General features: G+C 42.4%; 1 protein-coding gene across 1 annotated transcript; it reads left to right on the top strand.

Moving 5' to 3' along the window:
* Positions 1–8,885: 8,885 nt before the first annotated feature.
* On the top strand, positions 8,886–21,755 carry PHAX (phosphorylated adaptor for RNA export). Its single transcript, XM_033086580.2, has 5 exons — positions 8,886–9,023; positions 11,054–11,673; positions 13,527–13,647; positions 17,391–17,474; positions 18,490–21,755. The coding sequence occupies exons 1-5, from the start codon at positions 8,928–8,930 to the stop codon at positions 18,757–18,759; spliced, it is 1,191 nt and encodes a 396-aa protein (XP_032942471.1). The 5' UTR covers positions 8,886–8,927; the 3' UTR covers positions 18,760–21,755.
* Positions 21,756–22,018: the final 263 nt, after the last annotated feature.

Genomic DNA, 22,018 nt, shown 5'->3' on the forward strand with positions numbered 1-22,018 from the left:
AAGGAAGGAAGGAAGGAAGGAAGGAAGGAAGGAAGGAAGGAAGGAAGGAAGGAAGGAAGGAAGGAAGGAAGGAAGGAAGGAAGGAAGGAAGGAAGGAAATGCCCCTCTAAAGTGAGAATATCCTGAAATTGAGGCTAGCAGATGAGAGCATGCTGTACCAGCCAGAGAGCACACACATCCCTTGATGCCCATGTGTAGCCAGCTGCAAAATTTCTCATCCAAAGGCTACAGCCACACAAATGTCTTACAGCGATTCTTTAACAGATCTGTCTCTGTTCCTTTCCTGGCTGCCTTGCCAGGGCTGCTGTGGTGGGGTGACCTTGGCCAGGTGCTCAGAGAGCCACCCTCCCACTCCCCCTCCTCCTTAAACCAGACTGCAGGGGGAAAATAAGATTAAAAGCTCACAGGTCAAGATAAGGACAAGGAGATTACTCACTCTGTTACTATCATGGGCAATACATGAGGAGGATTAATTTAATTTATTGCCAGTTAATAGCAGAGGAGGATAAAACTCCTTCCCCAACACCACCACAAACTGCAGTGGGAGGAGGACGATCTCCCTCTGCAGAGCTGTTTTTCTTACATTTGTCCCACTCCTGTCTCTCACAGCTGTTGTGCAGTGTTTTCTACTCTCTCTCACCCGTTGTACCAGAGCTGACACGATGGGCTCAGCTCTTTCCCCACAGCTGATCCCTTCTGGAGCTGTCTGACACAGGGCATTCCCCAGTCTCATCTCACAGGAGCCATCCCTGCAGCCCACTCACTACCAAAACCATCTTTTTGGTCTCCAGTGTTTGCTGAACACACATAGCTTTGTACTTGGTCCCCAGCAATCTCTAAGTAAAATACAGAAACGGACACTCAAGGTAAAATTTATGTTACACACATTGTGTGAGCAAAGTTTCCTTACGTATGATTTTCCTCTTTTCAGTCTTTCCTTTAAACTTTGGCAGTGCTCTGTTAAATTCTGACATTTACTCCCATGCAAGGGAGCCTGAAGGGAGGGAGGTTTGAAGTCCAGCATGATGGCTAGTGTTCAATTCTAGTCAATTTAATCCAATTTCTAAATAAGTGGCTCAATGCAGCACTGGCCAAGATACAGCCTCTATGAAACTGGTCAAATGGGTCACAGACAGAAACAATTAATGCCCACAATTACCTTACATTGCTGTATTGAGCCAATTAATATACATCCAGGGATGTTACATTTACTGTGGAATTTTGTCTCTTTCACTTATTCTGTAAAACTACTTCAGGGTTTTAAATTAAATACAAATCCCTGACTCCTTGCCTCTGTTTTAATGTGTTCAGGATGGGTTTTTTTCCCTTTTATTCTTAAACTTGTGTATTAACTGAGGCCACAACAGTATCATTGGTGAAAGTGAGTGGGAGAATGAAAATACTGATGTGGAAATGCATCCTTATTTTAACAATATCAGATGAAGAAAAAGGATCAAGACTGTAAACCACGTCAGGCATTCTTGAGTAACAGACCAGACTTTATGAGAATAATGTGTGCAGCTGTGACCTCTGAAAGCACCTCCTGAATCCTGCAGGGAGTTACAGTACTGATGAGATATTTCTCTGAGGAAATGCAAGTTCAGCTAAGCTCTTTTGGGTGTCTAGCTCGCTATTGTAAATTACTTTCATACAGAACCCAAATGCAGCATGGAGCCTGGGAACTATTTTTTTTTTGCCAAGCCCTTTCCAAGACAGATTTTTTTTTTTTAATGCACAGATTTGGAGCTTTTCCTTGAAAGAGGCCTCCCTGCTGTGTGACAAATGTGTGCTTGTTGAGCTGCAGGTAATGCCACACCACCCACGGTAGAGTTCAGGCTTTACATTTCACCCTCTCCAGACCAAGGTTTTTCTGACCACTTCTGGTAGGTTGCCAGTTTTCCATTCTGAAATTAAAAACCTGGCCATTATGCTCTCTGGTGCAACTAGACTCTAAGATATCTGTCATAAAAGCTAAACTTATTTTTTCTTTTTCTTTTTCTTTTTCTTTTTCTTTTTCTTTTTCTTTTTTTCTTTTTCTTTCTTTTTCTTTTTCTTTTTCTTTTTCTTTTTCTTTCTCTTTTTCTTTCTCTTTCTCTTTCTCTCTGTCTTTTTTCTTTTCCTTTATCAATTCTGTCTTTTGTGAAGCATTTGGGTTGATTTGGTCTTCTGGGGGCTGTGAATGATATTAACTAGAGAAAAGGGAGGAAGGCTTTGTGAAATAAGGGCCTAATTTTCTTATTTCAGGATATGATGCTTTTTTCCTGTGTTAGACCTCTTGAGTCTCTACAGGCTACGAGGGGTTGATAATTCAGGCCCATGCAGGTGCTCATTCTGGAAGCAGCTGACCTAAAAAACTGTCAGGAGTGTTTAGCAAAAAACCTGTTTGTGCCTCCAACCAGTGCTTCTGATAATGTTGTGGGAGTCTGCAACCATAAATAAATAAACAAATAAATAAATAAATAAATAAATAAACAAACAAATAAATAAATAAATAAACAAACTTTATTCAAATTACGATCCCTTTTTTTCCTCACATGCTCAACTGAGTGTGACTGGTATCTCTTATACTTAAAAAAAAAAAAAAAAAAAAGCTTGTAAAGTGCCAGAAAGGCAGACTAACTTCCACTTTGTGAGTAGTCCTTTTAATAACAGAAGTGACCGATATTACCTACTGGCCAAAAACACTACAGATCTATATATTTTCTCTAAAGCTTTGAAAATCATTGTGAAAAATGAAGAAGTGGGAGTTTTATTTTGTCAGCCATTCAATGTATTGAGAAAATGAGCACCAGCTTGGCATTTCTGTTCACAGGTTTTGTTCACTCATTGCTGGGAATTTTCTGTGTTGGCTATTACCTAACTTCAGGCCTGCTATTCTAAGACTGATGAAACTTGGCTGTAAGTGATACTGAGGCCCAAATTTTTGCTGCAAGCAGTAGTATGGAAAAAGTGCATCTTTATAGGAATTCCTTTCAAATGGATAACTTAGAATTGTGGCATTCATGTGAAAACTGGAAGCAAACAAAAAAACCACTCTGCTTTAAAACACGCTCTATTTATGAACTGGTATCTTTTTATTACATTGTTTATAAATAGAAGAGATAAATCTGTAGCTAAAAGCTGTGTGCTTATGCCACACTGTATTTTGTTATTTGATTTCAGTTTACTCACTCCCACACTCACAGAAAACCTGCCCAGTGAGATAAAATGTCTGAATTTCTAAAAAAAACCACCTTTTAAAGTTCTGTTGCACATGCAGACATTCCAGAGGACACAGGATGTGTGTGTTCTGCTTTTCTATGCAGGATGGCTGTGTAAAATCCTGTGCTGAAGCCCCTGGGCTAAATGCTGCTCTCAAACCAAGTTGGTTTTTGTGCATACAAAGAGATCACAGAAACTCTCTGCTTTTGCAGGAAAAGCTGGGAATAATGGCTTAATAGAGATAACAAAATTTTCAGTTCTGAATAGCTCTGATCAGCCAGGCTGGTTATATACAGTGAAGATACAATAAAGTAGATTTAGATTTGATTGTCCATGGCTAGGATGGAGAAAACACTTCTGTTTGGGTCAATATATTGTAGTTAAAATTAATCTCAATTTAACAGAAAAAAAATTGTAGTTCTATATTATTATTATCATTATCATTATTATCATTATTATAATTGTTATTATTTTTTTCATTATTATTCATTATCACCATTATTATGAAAAGAAGTATTCCAATATAAAGTAAGTTGTATATCTGGAAAGCCAATAAAAACTTCCTTTTTTTCCCCCTTTCACTGAGAATGCATTCTTGGGGAAAAAAGAAAAAACAAATCAAAAATAAAAAGTGATGAAAGAGAACAGAAGTCCAGAAGCCTACAAGTTTTTCATTGTCCCTAACATCCTTACTTCAAGATCTCAAAATCTACAGCAGTGAGATGCTGCTCTATCATCCCAGTTAGGTTTTTTGTACACACACAGTAATATAAGCTGTGGAATTATTTCTCAGTGACAAAATCTCAGCAGACCATTTATTTTTATAAAAATACAATTCACTGACAAAATTTAAACACATGCATTCATTCTCTAATGGCACTGGAATAGCAAATAATGGAGATAATAATTTTGTTTTAAGACATGTAATATTTTACCTTCATGATTGATTTTTCTGTTCCAGAGGGAGACAAAAGACAACTACACGTTCTTCTCAGAGACTCACCTCATCATGGACAAACTGGATGTGATATATAAATGAAAAAACGTTTTCCCAACTGCACATCCATGGAGCAGCTCTGTTACCTCTCTGAATGTTGCAGACCAGTGTCATCTTCTAACTTAGATCAGACTTTGTGGTTTGAACAGTCTGAAGTACTCCTAAATATGAAGCACCAGAAATCCAAGTCAGTATTTACTTTGGGAGCAATCGACACAAAACATAACAAAAATCTCCAAAATCTTCAGGTTTACTTAATTGTTTCACAGTTACTGGAATGCAGTGGGAAAAAAAAAGTTAAATATTTTGACCATTTACAATCTGTTTCCTGTTGGATCTCTTTCATCTAAATGTGCCACATCTGTGTTATTGCTAAATGTTTCTTCATGAGTATTGTTACAAATTCTGTTTAATGAGTTAAAAATTGTGTATTTCCAAGTGCAAACACACAATCCATTTTTATTAACATGAAAAAATGATTCCAATATATTAATGTGCAGCTTTTAGACAGAGTGACCAGGCTCATTTTGCCTTCCTACTCACATATTTTTACCACCTAGCAATTAACCTTTACTAACTGCTTTATTGAAACTAAACACTTACTTGCGAGAGCACATTTGAAGCGAAAATGTTCTTCCAGAATATCTTTCTATTTTGTAAAACTTTTCAGTTAAACATTTTTTTATGCAGCCTTTTGGTCACAAAGAATAGCAATGCTGTGAAGAGCAATTAAAGATGTGCTAGGAAGAAAATATTGAATGCAAATAGAAAAACTACCAATTTCTGATTAAATAGGAGTTTTAAGTGAAATTAAGTCTGAGACTGGTTAATGTGGTGGCCCCCAAGCGCCCTGTCATTTCCACAGGAAGGACAGGTAAGGAAAATAAAGCAAAAATAAGATGGAGACAGAGAGATTACTTATCAACTGTCTTCACAGGCAAAACAATTAATTGTAACAGAGTAGAATAGTCAGAAACAAAAAAATAATAATTAAAAAACCCCAAACAAACAAAAAACCACAAACATCATCAACAACAACAACCACAATAAAACACCCCCTTCTCCCCAAAAAAATTTAAAAGACCCCCCCCCCCTTACACCCCAAAAAGCCACTCCACATTCAAACACCTCTACCCTCTGTACCTAAAAACCTGAAAACTCTTCTTATGAAAACCCAGAAGATGGCTTCACATGCACTTCTTGTGCCTGTGTGAATATTCATCTCCTTTAGTTTATGATCACATTAAAGGATTTAATTTTCACTGGGATTTCAAAATTGCATATTACAAATGTATTAGCAGGGTTTAATTTTCACCAACTGGTAGTGTAAAAGTCTTCTCTTAATTTAGGTATTTGCTACTGATATTTGTAGTTTTGTGTATTTCTTTTTTTTTTTTTTTTAGGTGTTTTGTTTAGTTATATAAACCAGGAAGTATTTAATTGAACAAATCCTATTGCAAAAGAAAGCACTGAGAACATTTTTGCTGTTCTGTTTCAAAGCCACATTGAGGATGTAAACACACTGGCACACCGCCTACATCTCAGGAATTAATGACTTTTAAAACAGGTATTTGCAGTGTTGGAGTCAGAGTGGCAGGATGAACACTTATGACATAGAACGGTAATTATCTGAAAAGTTTCTCAATTTTTTTCAGGTAAATTAAACCCATCTTTCATCCAGTGGAAGCATCCAGATGAAAAACATAAAGTTACTGCATCCCTCCTTGAGGTTCAGCTCCATCCTAAGCAGCAGAAGTGTTCCTGAATAATGAATAATGAAAAAAATGCCCTTTCCAAGTGAACATCCTGTTGGGCTGGAACATACTATGCTGTGGAACAGATTGCTTAGTCTTATCACTACCAATTAGATTCTTTAAAAAAAAAAACAAAAAAAACCAAAACAAACAAAAATCCTGGAAGAGTTCAGAGTCTTTTCTATTGTGAATTCAGTTCGTGATGAGGTGAAGAGGCCATGACGACCTCGGTTGCTTTAATTAAACGTACACCTTGAAATAAATATTCTCCATGTGTTTAACTTGCTCATCACAGCAGGAAAAACAGAATGGATTTCACAAACAAATTAGGTGACATTTTCTGAAATTTTTGCACCCTATCTGTGCAGCCAGTAAATGGTAAACAGGTATTGTCATGAAGAATCCTAATAAAAGTCACTTACAGCTACAAAAGCATGGAAGCATCCACTGGAGGAGGGAGGGAATAATTTCCCACAATTTATTCAACGTGGTTATTAAAACACTGCACATTTTGTTTTCATAGAAATGTGCTTGCTACAAACATGGCAGGACTCTGTCTTCTCAGAATAAAGCTTCTACATTCAGAGATGGATCTTCTCAGCCTTATCTAGACTTAGAGTGATGAGACTCCAGTCACACAGAACTGCAGTAGCACAACAAAAAGCAGCTGAAGGCTGCCATAAACCAGAATTGTTCTCTGTTCCACTTGATTATATGATTTTTGAGTCTATATGGAGGCGATATTTTGAAGGTGACATGCTCAATCAAAGGGTGTTTTTCTCTCTGTCAGCTTATTTGGTTTTGGTAAGGAGAAAACTGAAGGTGTGCAAAAAAAGACAAAAGGCGACCATGACTGAAATTAGCCTTTAACCAAGAACTTTTCTGTTATTTGCCATGGTCTTCCCTACCGTCCCTACTATGCCTGAAATGAGAAAACAAAAAATGTCCTTTACAGCTGAGCCTGCATTTAAGATGGGGATGGGAAGACATGACTCAATACAAAATATTCATTTAGGAAATCCAGATATGGGACTGTGAATCAACTGGCTTTTTTTTTTTTTTTTTTTTTTTTTTTTTTTTGGTTTTTTTTTGAGTAAACGGCACTGTTACCTGATTTATCTTATTGGGCCTGCTTCTGGATATTGTGTAAAGTGCCCAAATTAATTATCCTTCTGAAGTTAAAGTCATGGTGGCTTTTGTAGAGGTTATGCTGACATAGAGAACTCCTTCATGTGAGTTACTGGAGGATTACATTCTCCCTGTTCCACAGTTATCCTTAGCTTCAGCCCAGGAACTCCCTGTAACCCAGTGAAATCCCATAGATATGATTTAGTTGCAAATAAGATGAAAAGCAGCTTTTTTGCAGAACAGGGTGTGACCAGTGCTATGCATCATTAAATGCAATAGGAAATGAGGTAAGAACAGCACAGAAAGAAGCACACTATAATTTATCTCATTTCCACTGGATTTCTTGAATAATTCTGACACACTGCAACAGGAATGTCCTGAGGGACCAAAAAGGCAAAGAGCTTTAACTGTTCCTGCTCCTTCTTCACCTTTGTGCCTTTTCTTCTTCTAAGTGAAGACAATAGGAAATTGAAGTCCATGAGTGAAATTTTTAAGGAGCCATCCAAAGGTGCAGAAAAAAGTCAAGTAGGGTTTTCAAAGGCCTTACTCGATAACTGATAATGAGAATGGCTAATTGATAATGAGAAGCAGGTTCCAGTGATTTACATTGCAGTTAAGTGTCCAAGCACTGGAAATCCAATTAGACCACAACAGGGATTTTGAATGAGGTACTGATACTTTGCAGTACTCTGGTAAGATGGTCTAAAATGCATAAAGGAAAAACAGTGCCCATATATGAGCCTGTTAATGGTGGGAGTGAAAAACTGCACCTCTTAAATTTATTGGGTGTTCAGGGCCACATTGCCAAGACCATAAATGGCTAGCTGTGATGTATCTCTTCTCAGGAAAATCACAGCTATGTTTGCTTTCCTAGTGTCAAGATGTTTCCAGTAGGAGTGATTTATCAACTGTGCTTTTTCATTTTTGTTAAAATATACCTATCCAGCAGCTGGTATGTGCTGAAGAATTATGAGACATCTGTTTGGATTTGTTTTGTTTTCCTAATCAGTAATTAACAGTACCTCAAGCACTGGTATTACCATACAATAATGCCATCAGCTTAAAGCCTGTTAGTGCCCAGATGTCCTTGAGTAGGGGATGCTAAGTGCTCTTTATTCTACTAACTCAGAACCACATAATGGTTGGAGCTGGAAGGGATCTCTGGAGCTCATCCAGTCCAACCCCTTGCCCAGGCTGGGTCACCAGGTGACATAGGATCACATTCAGGTGGGTTTGGGGTGCTTCCAGAGGGGGATACTCCACAACCTTCCTGGGAAGCGATCCCAGTGCTCTGACCCTCCATGGAAAGTTCTTCCTCCTGCTGGGGCAGAACGTGTGTTTTAGTTGATGACCACTACTCCTCATCCTGTCACCGGGCACCATTGAACAGTCCGACACCATCCACTCATGAACTACCCTGGAGATATTTATACGCACTGGTGAATTCCTCCATAGCCTTGTCTTCCCACATCTTTATTTACTTACACCCTTAAAGCTTGTTAGCTCCAGGATGTCCCTGACTAGGGGATGCATCCGCTGCCTGTGCCACTGACGACAATGGACCTCCTTTCTCTCTGATCAGGCCTGAAAGCACGCAGAGATTGCACCCCAAAGAACACTCGTCTTAAGGCAAGCACCTCGCAATGTTTGCGCCGAGCACCGCAAGCTCCCAGCAGCGGCCTGGGGCCCGCTGTAATGCGGGTAACACCCGGCTTTTCGCACCACGACGCACTCCGCGGGGCAGAGCCGGGAAGGAGGCGGCACGGCCGGGCCGGGCCCTCAGCCTGCCCGCCCCGGACGGACGCGCCGGCCCGCCCCGCCTGCCCGCTCCGCCCTTCCGCCGGGACATGGCGCAGGAGCTGCAGGGTATGGACGGCGATGTGGAGGATGGCGAGCTGTCCGGCTCCGACTCGGACATGCCCGGCGCCGGCTCCCCCGGACAGGTGAGGCCAGGCAGCGGCCGGAGCGCCGGGCAGGGGAGCGCTGGGCCGGGGGGCTGCGGGACGGGCAGGCCGCGGAGGCCGCGCCTGAGGGGCTTTGTCGCGCCTGAGAGGATTTTACTGGTTTGGGGCTCTCGTTCCCGGTCCGGTGGCTCGTCCCGGGGCTGCTGTCCTGTCGCTGCTGCCGTGACTGTCTCTGTGCCGGCACCGCCGGGGCCTCCCCGGGGAGCCGGGGCCGCGCCGGACGCGTGGCGCGCGGGAACAATGGGGATAGTGGCGACCAAAGGGGCGAACCCTGGGCGACCGCGGGAGAGCCCCGGCCGCTGCTGGCCCCGGGAGTCCGCGGCTCGCCTCAGGAGCCTGCTACTCTCCGTGCCTGCATAGAGATGCCACCGCTGCCCTGTGTTTCCCTGTGTCCCGTTATGGCCTCCCCCGCCACCAGCCCGGAGTCCCCAGCACAGCAAGGAGCTGGAGCTGCTTGAGCCAGGCCAGAGGAGGCTCCAGGATGAGCAGAGGGATGGAGGAAAGGCTGGCACAGCTACCATTGCTCAGCCTGCACAGGAGAAGCTTTGGGGTGACCTCAGTGCGGCCTTGCAGGGCCTGAAGGAGCTGCAGAAAACATGGAGAGAGACAATTGCCGAGGGCTGCAGGGACAGGACACAGGGAATGGCTTCCCACTGCCAGAGGGCAGGGCTGGGTGGGATATTGGGCAGGAATTGTTCCTTGGCAGGGTGGGCAGGCCCTGGCACAGGGTGCCCAGAGAAGCTGTGGCTGTTCCTGGATCCCTGGCAGTGCCCAAGGCCAGGCTGGACATTGGGGCTTGGAGCAGCCTGGGACAGTGGAAGGTGTCCCTGCCATGGCAGGGATAGCACTGGATGATCTTCAAGGTTCTTTGCAACCTAAACCATTCAGTGATTCTCAGAGGATATGAGGAATATATTCTTTATTTAATTAATTAGTACTGAGTGTATGAGGTGTTCACGATGGTGTACAGACAGGAAAATATTTCAAACTAAGATTGGTGTGTGGTACTATATATATAATGAATTTTATTTTCTCCAGTTATTTTGATCTTTGCAATATAGTTCTGAGAAATGTAGTGCAAAAACAGGTTTTTTACAGAAATGTTCAGGGTTTTTTAAAATTTATGCTGATTTGGGGATTTTTGCATTACACTTGAAGTTAAAGATTTGTATTTCATAACACGGTAAGTTGAATACTTCTCTTTTCTGTTTGGAGAAAGAAGAAATGGCACCCATGCTGATGAAAGCAGTAAGGCTAAAAAAAGAATTTTCATTTCACCAGAAAGTGTAGGAAGAGATCTTATTTTGAAGCATCATGGAACAGCATATAACTTTATGATAAGAAATCAGTCAGGGAGCAGCTGGAATTAGGAGTAAAAGTACTTCTTGAGTAAATGTGTATCAGTGGAATGATGTTTTGGTGGGGGGAGTTTGTTCTAATTCATAAGACATAGTAATCCATGCTGTCTTGTTGGTTTAAAGGAGGAGAAATGGGTGCTTTTGTAAAGGTTCTGCTGTCCCCAGTTGGTCATGTGCTGTCCTGACTGAGGCAGGATGACAGAACACCCTTAGTCTGAGCACTGTCCCAGTTTTGTGGGTTCATTTTTTTATTTTTGGTCATTTGGTGTTCTTACTTGAAAGATGAACTTCTCTGCTGTTTGACAAACCTCTGGTCGTCTTGCTCTGGTATTTCACTGCACTTAGAGTTGCTGTGCATCTTGTGTCTTTGTCCAGTTTGGGTATATTCACCACTTTCCCAGTTCCGTAGTTATTTTTGCTCAGGAAAACTTGCCTTAAGGAGAAAAATAACTCCTGTTTCTGTGTCAGCCGTGCTGTATTTCATGTTCATGCATTCAAAATATAGGAGTTTCAAAGGTGCTGTGGCCCAAGAGATGCTTGTGGAGGACTGCGCAGCCACAAGGGTCAGAATTGCGTATTTTAGCTAATCGACAACTTGATAGCTCTTCTGGTTTTCATGAATAATGAGGTTTGATTCATTTTTAATTTCAGAAGCTGCACGCTGGCAGTGATTCCTGCAGGCCCTTCCAGAGCAGCCTCTCATCCTGTGCTCCCAGTGTTCCTTACAGGACCACAAAGAGCTTGGACTCCAGTGAGGAGAGTGCCTCCGACTCCGATGATGACAGCTGCCTGTGGAAGAGAAAGAGGCAGAAGTGCTTCAACGTCTCCCCTGCCAAACCTGAGCCCTTCCAGTTCAGCCAGAGCCACCAAAAACAGACTGCTCTGCGTGCCAAGAAGGTCAACAACATCTGGGGCGCGGTGCTCCAGGAGCAGAACCAGGATGCGGTGGCAACTGAGCTTGGGATTCTGGGCATGGACGGCTCAATTGACAGGAGCAGGCAGTCTGAGACTTACAACTACTTACTAGCTAAAAAGCTGATGAAGGAAGCCCAGCAGAAGGAGGCAGAGACTTTGGATAGGGAGCTGGATGAATACATGCACGATGACAAGAAGACATTGGCGGCAGAGGAGGAGAATGGGCAGGGCTTCCTCAAACGGAAGCGGCCCGTGAAAGACAGACTGGGGGAAAGGCAAGAGATGAAATACAAGGGAAGGTACGAGATAACAGAAGAAGATTCAGAGGAAAAAGTGGCAGATGAAATTGCTTATCGGTGAGTTTAATAATGTTGCATCTTCACTAAGCATTGATGGTTGATAGAAAGAGTGGGGGGAAGCTCCTCTGCTGCTAAATAGGTGTCACATTAGATCACAGAAAGCACTTCCAAAATCCTGGGGTATAAATGCATCGCTGTGGCTGGTGGTCTTGTAGAAACATCCTATTAGTACTGCCTCTTTCTGTGAATTTTTATATTTTTATTCTGAGAACCACCAGGATGGTTTGCTATTTGAAAGTAATGGCAAGGAAAAATATTGCTTCTCATTAGACAGATTTAGTAGTGCCCTTTTTTTGGGAAATACCTTATGGTTGTTTAGGCTTAGACAGCAATGCATACATGCTGTGGTCACCACAAAAATCTATTTTAAGTTTCAATCCTTTGAAACTGTAGATAGCTTGGGCAGTGCAGTGTTTTGGATGGAGTCAAATTGCCACATTCCTCTTTCACTGGTGCAAGGGAAGAAAATTATGTTAAATAGGGAACAAGAGCTAGATGATTTGCTGACAGTTAGCTTGACATTTAAATAAAGTCTGTGTTTATTGGTCATAGTTGTTTTTGTACATGTGGTATGACTTCAGAATCTGGCAATAATACCGCAATTAGTTATTACTGCTGTTACTTGTTCTGGGTAGTTGCTCATTTCTTAATTTGAAAATTTCAAGCATATTTCTTGCAATAAACTCCTTTTTGTTGTATAAAGCTTCACTGAAATAGGGCAGAAGCCTCTTTTTTCTAGTTGTAGTAGGAGTGGCATTGAGTTGCATCAATAGAGTTCTGGGTTTAGTGCAATTTTTTTGTTGTTTTCTTTGCTTTTTATAGATTATCATAGATCAGTCAATAAACTGATTTCCTCTTTGTTATACAGGTTTGACTGAAATGGCACATGATACAGGGGAACTTCTGTATTTCCTGTTTTCTCCAGTTGCTGATTTAACTGTATAAAAGTTACAGTAATTTCACGATTATAAGCTGCACCATTTTGACTGAAATTTTGCTCCCAACCTGGAAATGCGGCTTACACTCAGGAGCGGCCAATATATGAAAAAAGTTCTGAAATTTCCAAACCCGGAAGTACAAGCGGAGGTGCTGAGCAGAGCACCTGCCAGTAAAACCCGGGATTGCGAGATTGTTACAAATTGGGTTACTCTGTTGCGCCACGGGTGGAGGCGGGCTCTGTGCTGGCAGGGTTGGGTGGAAGGTGGGGGGCTCCCTCCTGCCGGCCCCACGGTGGGGGGAAGGCGGGGACTCCGTGCCTCTCCCTCACCACTGCCACCGCGGGTGAAGGTGGGCTCCGCGCCTCCCGCTGCCGCCAAAGGTGAAGGCGGGCTTTGGGCCTCTCTTTGTGCCAGGCCAGGGCAAGTGATCCTGCGATTCCGTTACTAATTTGCACGCGGGTCCTCCCTGCGAAAGAAAATGCAGTTTATAATCCGGTGCAGTTTATACATGGACAAGACCGAAACATTGCCGACATTCAGACATGCGGCTTATAATCGTGAAATTACTGTAATTTTAACTGCTAAGTGCACAAGAAGCTTTTATACTTTGATTTCAGAGATTTATGCAGGTGTTTGCAGTTTTTCCTATTTGGTTTGATATTTCACACATCAGTAGAAGAAAAATAACCACTCAAGGCATTTTTATTGAAACAAGTTTTAAAAAATGCATGCTTTAGAGAAAAGACATGCCTCAAAAGCTCAGTATTTTGAAATCTGTTTCAGTAAACCATTTGAACTCATAGAGTCTTCAGCACAAAGTGAATTATTCATTGTGGAAGTTCCACAGTCAGTTATACTCAAGGAATTATCCTGACAATAAATGTGCCTTTTTTTCCTTCCTTCTCTGTTCAGACTTTGTGAGCCAAAGAAAGACTTAATTGCTCGAGTAGTGAAAATAATTGGGAAGAGAAAAGCCATTGAGCTGCTGATGGAAACAGCTGAAGTAGAGCAGAATGGTGGACTGTTCATTGTGGTAAGGAAATTGTCTTCCTGTGGTTTGCCAGGGACAGGGAGGGCAACGCAGCTTTTTACTGGTAGAAAATTCACACAGTGCTGTGGAAGTCTGGTGCTGGATATGTTCTCCTGGACTTTTACGGCCTTCCCTTGCCGTGAGACTCCCCTAATAAACACTCATGTAACCTTCCGGCAGGATTTGAGCAAACAATAAGGTGAATGAACCTGGAAATTACCCAGGTTCTTGTGGTGAGGTTGGTGTCTGATCTGCAGGGATAACGTTGTGTCTGTTACTGCACTCCTTGGACTCTTTCCCCTCACGGACTTGATTTAAGGATTCCCAGGCTTGAATAAAAGCCAGCGTTTCCTATATACCATTTGCAGAGTAACTCCCAAAAGGAAAACTGTTGGCTTTATTTGGGGACCACTGGCTTGTGTATCAGCAGAGCAAAACTGAGCACTGATTTCTGTTACAAATCATCATAAAAAAACATATACTCTGTGGTCAAGTTGTCAATTTTTTATGCTTTTGTTCTTGTTGAATAATGAACCTCAGTGTAAAAAACACAGTGGGGAAGAAAAGCTGTGGGTGAGGAAAAAGTGGGTGAAAAGTAGGAATCCACTTGATTACCATGTTTAAAGTCTATCACTTGGAAGTAGAACAGAGGCAAAAAACAAGTAGGGAGACACAATCACAAAAAAACCCCACCAAAATAAATTTAAATTACACTTGAATTTAAAGGTTTGTATTTCATAACATGGTAAGTTGAGTACTTCTTTTCTGTTTGCTGTTTGAAGAAAGAAGAAATAGCACTTGTGTTGATGAAAGCAGTAAGGCTAAAGAAAGAATTTTCATTTCACTGGAAAGTGAAGCAAGGGATCTTATTTTGAAAGATCATGTGAAAAAATCCCAAAACCACCACCTCCCTCCTTCAAAAAAGAGAAGGCAACAAATTCCAGCCAGTTAGTTGTGCTAAAAGCATTCTGTTGTCTTGGTAGTTAAGTTAAAAGGTGTTTAACAGAGAAAATGAATGGACACAGCTCCTGGTGGCACAGGTTACAGTAATTCCGCGACTCTAAGGCTCACTGGATTATAAGGCGCACCTCCGGGAGTCAGCAAATTTCGCAACTTTGTATATTATATAAGGCGCACTGGACTATAAGGCACACTTTTCTTTTTGCAGTGAAGATCCCTGCCGCTTGCAACACAGTAACGAATTAGTAACAGAATCCCACGATCGTGGAGTTTACTGGCAGGTGCTCAATTTGCAAACATTTTTCACAGATCGGTGTAGCCTTTAAACGCAGCCCCAAGCGCCCTCCCTATGTGTGGGCCCCGGCACTCCCGCCTGCCCCCAGCTGGTGAGGCAGGGCTCGGGGTGGCCGCGGCTCACAGCTACCGCGCTTCAGGGCAGCCACGGCTCACACCTGGGGTTACTGCGGTTCAGGGTGGCTCAGAGCCGCCACAGCTTGGAGCGGCTCGGAGCTGCCCGCGGCTTGGGGCGGCATGGGGCTGCCCGCTCCCTCCCTCCCCGCGCGGCTCTTGCTGGCCAGGGGCTGCCCGCTCCCACCCCCGCTTGCAGCTTGGCTCATGGCTCGCACTTCCGGGTTGGCAAAATTTGCAACTTTGTACATTATATAAGGTGCACTTCCGGGTTCGGACCAAAATTTTAGTCAAAAGCGTGCATTGTATAGTCGTGAAATTACTGTACTTTGGAAGCAGATCAGGGTACACTCTTTGAAAGGCAGATCATAAAAGGCACCATGAAATGCAGGTGATAAAAAGATGTTAACGTACTTTTTCAAGAACCCACTTAAAACCTGAACCACCCCTGTTCTTGGAATTTTTAGATTATATAGTACATTATTTAGCAGGAAAATACCACATTTTGCACCAATGTCATCCAGTTTTTACTGGAAATATACTGCAAGTCTAAATTGAATAATAATATGATAATTAATACTTGTAATTTACAGAGGTTTCAAAGCTGAGCCCATTCCATGCACTGCTATTGCTGCACTGAAAACTCCTGGGTCAAACATGGTGGGGACAAACTTTAAAGTACAGGTTGTGTTTTCTGTGCCTTCAACAGAAATGCAAAATCCTGTTTGTAAAACAGACAAGTTGTAGCATTTCTGAGCACAATTATTAAAAACCCCGTGAGATTAACATAATTTTTTTAAATTTGTTTTAGACATTTTACTGGGCTCATGTGTTAGGAATGCTCTGAGTGACTACAGTAATTTCACTGCCATAAGGCGCACCTGAGTATAAGGTGCACCTCCGGGAGTCGGCAAATTTTGCAACTTTGTACACTATATAAGGCACACCGGACTATAAGGTGCGCTTTTTTTTTTTTTGCAGTGAGGAGCTGCGCTGCGCGCCACAGAGTAATGAAATAGTAACGGAATCGTGCAATCGCAGGGTTTACTGGCAGGTGCTCAAATTACAAACATTTTTCACAGATTGGCGTAGCCTTTAAACGCAGCCCCAGGCACCCTCCGCGTGCCGGGGGCCTCGGCACTCTCGCCTGCCCGCGGTGCCAGCTGGCGAGGTGCAGCTCAGGGCGGCCGTGGCTCGCGGCGGTCCAGGTTGCCTCGGGGCTGCCCGCGTCTGGGTTGGCTTGGGGTGGCCGCGGCTTGCGCTGGGCCAGTGGCTCCCTCCCTCCTTACCCACGCAGCTCGCGCTGGGCCAGCAGCTCCCTCCCTCCTTCCCTCCCTCCACGTGCAATTCGCGCCGGGCTGGACTTGGCGGCTCCCTCCCTCCTTCCCCACGCAGCTCGCGCCAGGCCAGCGGCGGCGGCTTCCTCTGTTTCCGCGTGCTTGGCGCCAGTCCGGAGCTGGCGGCGGCAACTCCCTCCCTCCCTCCCTCCCTCCCCATGCAATTCGCACTGGGCTGGAGCCGGCGGCCTTCCTCCGTTCCCATGTGCTTAGCGCCGGTCCGGAGCCGGCAGCGCCGGCTCCCTCCCTCCTTCCCCTCGTGGTTAGCGCCAGGCCAGTGGTGGAGGCTCCCTCCTTCTCCACTTCTCCCCTGCCAGCGGCCACAGCGCCGCTTCTTCCCGCATCCCCCCGACCAGAGGCCACATTGTGTCCCTCTGGCCAGTGGCCACGCAACTTCTCCCCGCTTCTCCCTGGCTGGTGGCTGCACAGCATCTCCCTGCCCAGTGGCCGCACCGGTTTCCGTTTTCCGCCACCCAGCGGCCGCGGCTCCCGTGGTTCCCGGCGCCCCCCGTGCAGACGCAGGTCCCGCTCGGCTCGCAGCTTGCACTTCCGGGTTGGCAAATTTCTGAACTTTGTCCATTATATAAGGCACACGGGACTATAAGACACACTTTCGGGTTCGGGCCAAAATTTTAGTCAAAAGGGTGCGCCTTATAGTCGTGAAATTACTGTAACCTAGTGCATAACTTGTTGCAGATAACTGTGAGAGTAGTTAGAATATTAATTGTATTTTATCAAGTATTGTAATTGTATTTAATCAGGTTTAGTGTGTAGTTTTGACAATTTGGCATTATATCCTAAAGGAATTATTTTGTAACTGCATGGTTTTCCTGTCCAGATTTAGCAGACTGATTGTTGACCTTCATATGACTAATTCAGTCACAAATAAGACACAACCAGGATTATTTTCATATGGTATTTGACATACCAGAACTTAAATTTGCTTTATTCTGTCTCAACACTGAGTGTTGCCTTAGAGGCTATTTTTTGTCAACAACTTAGCATTAAGCTTGCTCTTCCCTTTCCTCTCTCCCTATTAAGAATGGCACCAGGAGAAGAACACCTGGGGGTGTTTATTTAAACCTGCTGAAGAACACACCGAGCATCAAAGAGGAACAAATAAAGGTAAAAATGTCTGGAGTTCAAATGTGCATTCTCATTTGGGTTTTTTCTTCCTACTAGAAATGTCAGGACCGAAACTCCTAATTTGTAACAAATGTACCTGTGTATTCCATTGAAACCACATTTTCATATTCAAAAGATAGGCAAAAAAATAAAAGACCTACTCAAAAAATGTTGAATTGCTGTTAACTAACCAGAGTGTTTTGCATGTTGCCAGTCACAAAAACCTGTTTAGGAAGATGAGGTTGTAGAGTCTGGCAGAAGTAAATGTTAGATTTTTCTAATTTGTATATTTGTATTCTTTACAGCTAAACTGTCCCTTGGAGCTTTGTGTCACTGTGCATGGATTGAATGCAGGTCTCTCAGTAGAATATTTTTGTCCTGTTTAGCTCCAGCTGTGGCACCAGGCAGAATCTCTCATTAAATCAGTTGGTCTAAACCTAATCTGAACTGCTCACCGGACTCATCTATGGTGCTCTCTAAATCAGTTTTGTAAGCTTGTAAACATTATTTCTCTGAGATGTTTCAACTTAGTGAAGAAAATACCAGCTTACTTTTTTTTTATGGCATATGCTACTTTTTAATGGAGTTTTTTTAAGGTTTTTATTTTATTTGTAGATGGCTGCAGGTCATTCTGTAAGCCCTTTTAGGGTCTGGTGCTGGGAATTGAGAAAAAAGTCAACGTTGTGTCAACATAGTGATTCTTTGTTTGGAGGAAAATAAAAAACAACAAGAAAATAAAACCCCAACATCCTTTCATAGATTACAGCGGTCAGAAGAAAATTTCAAAAGTTGCAAGACTGATCACTTTACACTATAAGAAATTTAATTTTCTGTTCTACCCTCTTCCTTAAGTGCAGTCTTTCCTCACACTTCTGCTCTCAGTAACAAGCAGCTTAGTTAAATATTGACCAGTGTTTGTAATATTTTTTTTTATTCCTTCACATTCTTTTTAAGAAATACCAGTAAAATGAACATGGAAAAAATTGTTTTTGTTGTTTAATTGTTTTTTTTCAAGGAAATATTCTATCTGGAAAACCAAAGGGAGTATGAAAACAAAAAAGCTGCCAAGAAGAGGAGGATACAAGTTCTGGGGAAGAAGATGAAAAAGGCCATCAAGGGGCTTAACCTGCAGGAGTATGATGATGCATCTCGTGAGACTTTTGCCAGTGACACAAACGAGGCTCTGGCTTCCTTGGATGACCTGCAGGAGGGGCACCATGAGGCAAAGATGGAACCTGAGGATACCATTGAAATTGATAATGCCCATGACTTGGAGATCTTTTAGTTACTCATACTCTTGATAACAGAGTCTCTATAGAAACATGTTAAATAAGCCTTTCTTGTAATCCTGCAGCTTCTTGTTTTTGAAGTATGGGGAGTACTTGATGCTGAAAAATAGGTGGTGATTCTTTGCTAAATTTAACAGCATGAAAGACTTATAATTGTCCTGTTACTTGTTTGCTGAGTCCTCAGAAACTGTCAAGATTTTTCTAGATAACAACTCTGCGTCATGACAGGAAGTGTTCTTAGTCAGATGTTAGGTTTAGCAGTTAAGGCGGTGTTTTAACCAAATAATTCTCTTTTAATTTGCTGAAGCACACAAAGTCATCAGGTGAGCAATGCTCTTTACTACAGATGAGCAGAAAAAACAGTGTGAATTGAGTCTTGAAATAAAAGATCATATATTAATGTGGCAGTGTATAGACTAAAACAGCAGTATTTATAGGATTAAGACCTGTAAAAACAGGTTGGTTTGTGAAATAAATTTAATTTTAGTGGATCTTTGAATAAGAACCTTGTAAATAAGCAGTACTGAGCAATGTGTGTTTCGGATTTATTCTTTGTATTCCAGTGGTGACTTAAGCTTCCTATCTGTTTTCCATGATTAGACACATACCTAAGTTCCATGGATGGTTTTGTTTGCAATTGTAACTGAAAGCTTTCAGAGTAGTAAGATTTTACTAAGCTGTGTTCCCTTCAAGGGTCTGTAGACTGTACATACAGATACAAATCCTTTACCCCGCAGTTCTTGTTCTCTCCTCCTGTGTGCAGTGAGATAATGTGCAGCTTGCAGAAGATCTGGAGTTTTTCTGTGCTGACTCTTGCAGGGGATATTTGTTTTTTCCATTTACTTGATGCAGGAAACTGTTGTGTAGTTTGTTAGTTCGGCCAAAAACTATTTTTATGTTGAATATTGTTTTTAATATAGCTGAAGAACATGTGTAACACTGATATGTAAGTTGTCTAAAGTATTTCGTTACTAATAGGATGTGGCATTTTTTTGTGAGTAGACACTATTCAGCCCAACTTTTGTGCATAAATTTTGTTCACCTCTGGGTCTTTGAGTTTCAGAAGGAAAGTGTGTCAGTATAACACATAATCAGTTTATAAGATTGAACAATTCAGCACTACCAAGGGCTGGCATTTAAAGGATTGCAGCATTTGAAAAAATACTTCTTATACATAAAAGCACATTACATTACCTGCCTTACTAAACCTGGGGTTTGACTTCTCTGGTTTTTTTCAGCTCACATGAAACCGAGCTCCTAATTGTTAAAAAGTTACTCATCAAATGTGCAAGCCTTTGGTGGTAGTAGTTGCTCACACTGAAATAACTGAATTTCTAATATTTTCATTAATTTTCCTAACCAGTGATGGTCAGACTAAACCGGTAACTCCTGTAAGGGAAACAGAATTTTGTGCTGTTCAATTGCTTTGGGATTGTACCATTTCATCCTGGTTTTGGGAACTGCTTGGGGATATGTCTTAACTGTTTTCTGGATAGAATCAGCAAATTGTAACATTATTTTAAGCAATTTTTAATTGTTATGTGATTTGCACTGTGTATTTTTTTAATGTTAATATTTCTAACCTCAATTTCCCAGGCAAGGGGTACTGAAATGGCGTGTAGTGTTGTCTTTAACAAAAGGGTGGTAGGGGGCTATAGCAGAGGGCACTGAGCATGGGGAGGGGTCTGGAGGGCTGAGGGCACTTGGTCTGTTCAGCTGGAGGAGAGTGAAGGGAGACTCGCTGGGGTCTTCAAAATTCTCAGGAGGGGAAGAGGAGGAGCAGGCACTGATCTCTTCACTCTGATGACCAGTGACAGGACTCCAGGGAATGGCCTGAAGCTGGGCCAGGGCTTTCAGGTTTGAATTGGCTGTCAGGAAAAGGTTCTTTCCCCAGAGAGTGGTTGGGCACTGGAACATGTTGCCCATGCCAGTGGTAGCACAACCAAACCTGACAAAGTTCAGGGAGTGTTTGGGCACTGCTCTGATCAGGCACAGGGTGGGATCATTGGGACTGTTTAGGGCCAGGAGCTGGACTGGATGGTCCCTTCAACTTGATTCCATGATTCAGCTTCCTCCCACTGTCTTAAGAGACCTTTTCTTTGTTTTTTCTGTATTTTCCCTGGCTTTCAATGGAGTCCTTCCAAAAAGCCAGGCCAGTTCAAAATGACGAGTAGCTGAGCCTTTGCTCTTGGTCCCCCAGCAGTCTCCTTGTGTTTGATATCAAACAGGTTACATTAAGCAGCCCCAGTTTCTGTGTCTGCACCAGACACACCAGTCTGTCCTGGGCTGACCCTTGCACAGGGAGCAGCCCTGCCAGTCTTTTGTCTGAGAGCAGATCTGTCTGTGTGTAGCTGATGTTATGCAGACAAAAATGCAAGCAATACAGGTTGGGGTTTGAGCTTTTTAAGTTTCTCTGATGAGCAGGAGTGGTTGAGGCACTACCTTTGCTGCAAATAAAGACTACTGCTGGTACAAACATCACCCTCCATCCCATAAACTACAGCACCATAATGAGCCATATCTATTATACCCAAAGAAGATGCTGAAAAGAGAGGGAAATGTGCTTTGATCTGAAAACACAAAGCTCATTTATAACCAAAAACCTTTTGCTACCTTGCATCCAAAATTCCAACTAGAAAGCAATGATTTTTGGTACCACTGGAAAAAATAGTTTATTTAAGATTCAGTTTTACTGTGGATCTTGAAAGCAGAATTTGAAGTACAATTGCAATTTTACAGATTCTCCTTCCCTTTCCAAATAGATTATCTCATTAAGATGTTCTTATGCCCTCTGGACTTATGAACTGCTGTCTGCCAAAATTCTCAAGCAAGCATTGAATGATGCATTTCAAGGTGAAAGGGTGATGGGAAAAGGAGATGGTTGTATTAAATATGCCATTTATGTTACAGAGACGATGAATTCCTTGCATTTTTTCAGAGTAAAAGGGAAGGGGTAGAGTGAGTAATAAAGACAATTGAGAGTTTTTTTAAATTCTGAGTTTTTATTAGTCATAAAACTTCAGTATGACAATGCTCATTATTTATCCCCTTAACTTAGACCATCCTGTGACTCAGACAAGTGTGTCAGAGGCAATATTTTAAAAAAAAAGTTTATTTCGATGTACAGAGGAGAATTCATGCTCTTGTAAATAGCAGCCTCTTTGGTGTCCCACTCCTATTCCTAATTCTTACTGGTCAGCAACACTTTAGAGATCCAAGCCTTTTTCTGAACCAGTCTGGGGCTTCAGTGGATCT

Source organism: Catharus ustulatus, assembly GCF_009819885.2.
Source record: "Catharus ustulatus isolate bCatUst1 chromosome Z unlocalized genomic scaffold, bCatUst1.pri.v2 scaffold_29_arrow_ctg1, whole genome shotgun sequence".
Lineage (NCBI taxonomy): Eukaryota > Metazoa > Chordata > Aves > Passeriformes > Turdidae > Catharus > Catharus ustulatus.

Bases quoted from the DNA above. Each gene is read 5' to 3' on its own strand.
- PHAX (XM_033086580.2), top strand. From the start codon at position 8,928: ATGGCGCAGGAGCTGCAGGGTATGGACGGCGATGTGGAGGATGGCGAG. The intron at 11,674-13,526 runs GTGAGTTTAATA...TTCTCTGTTCAG, and splicing joins GCAGATGAAATTGCTTATCG to ACTTTGTGAGCCAAAGAAAG. The intron at 13,648-17,390 runs GTAAGGAAATTG...CTCCCTATTAAG, and splicing joins ATGGTGGACTGTTCATTGTG to AATGGCACCAGGAGAAGAAC.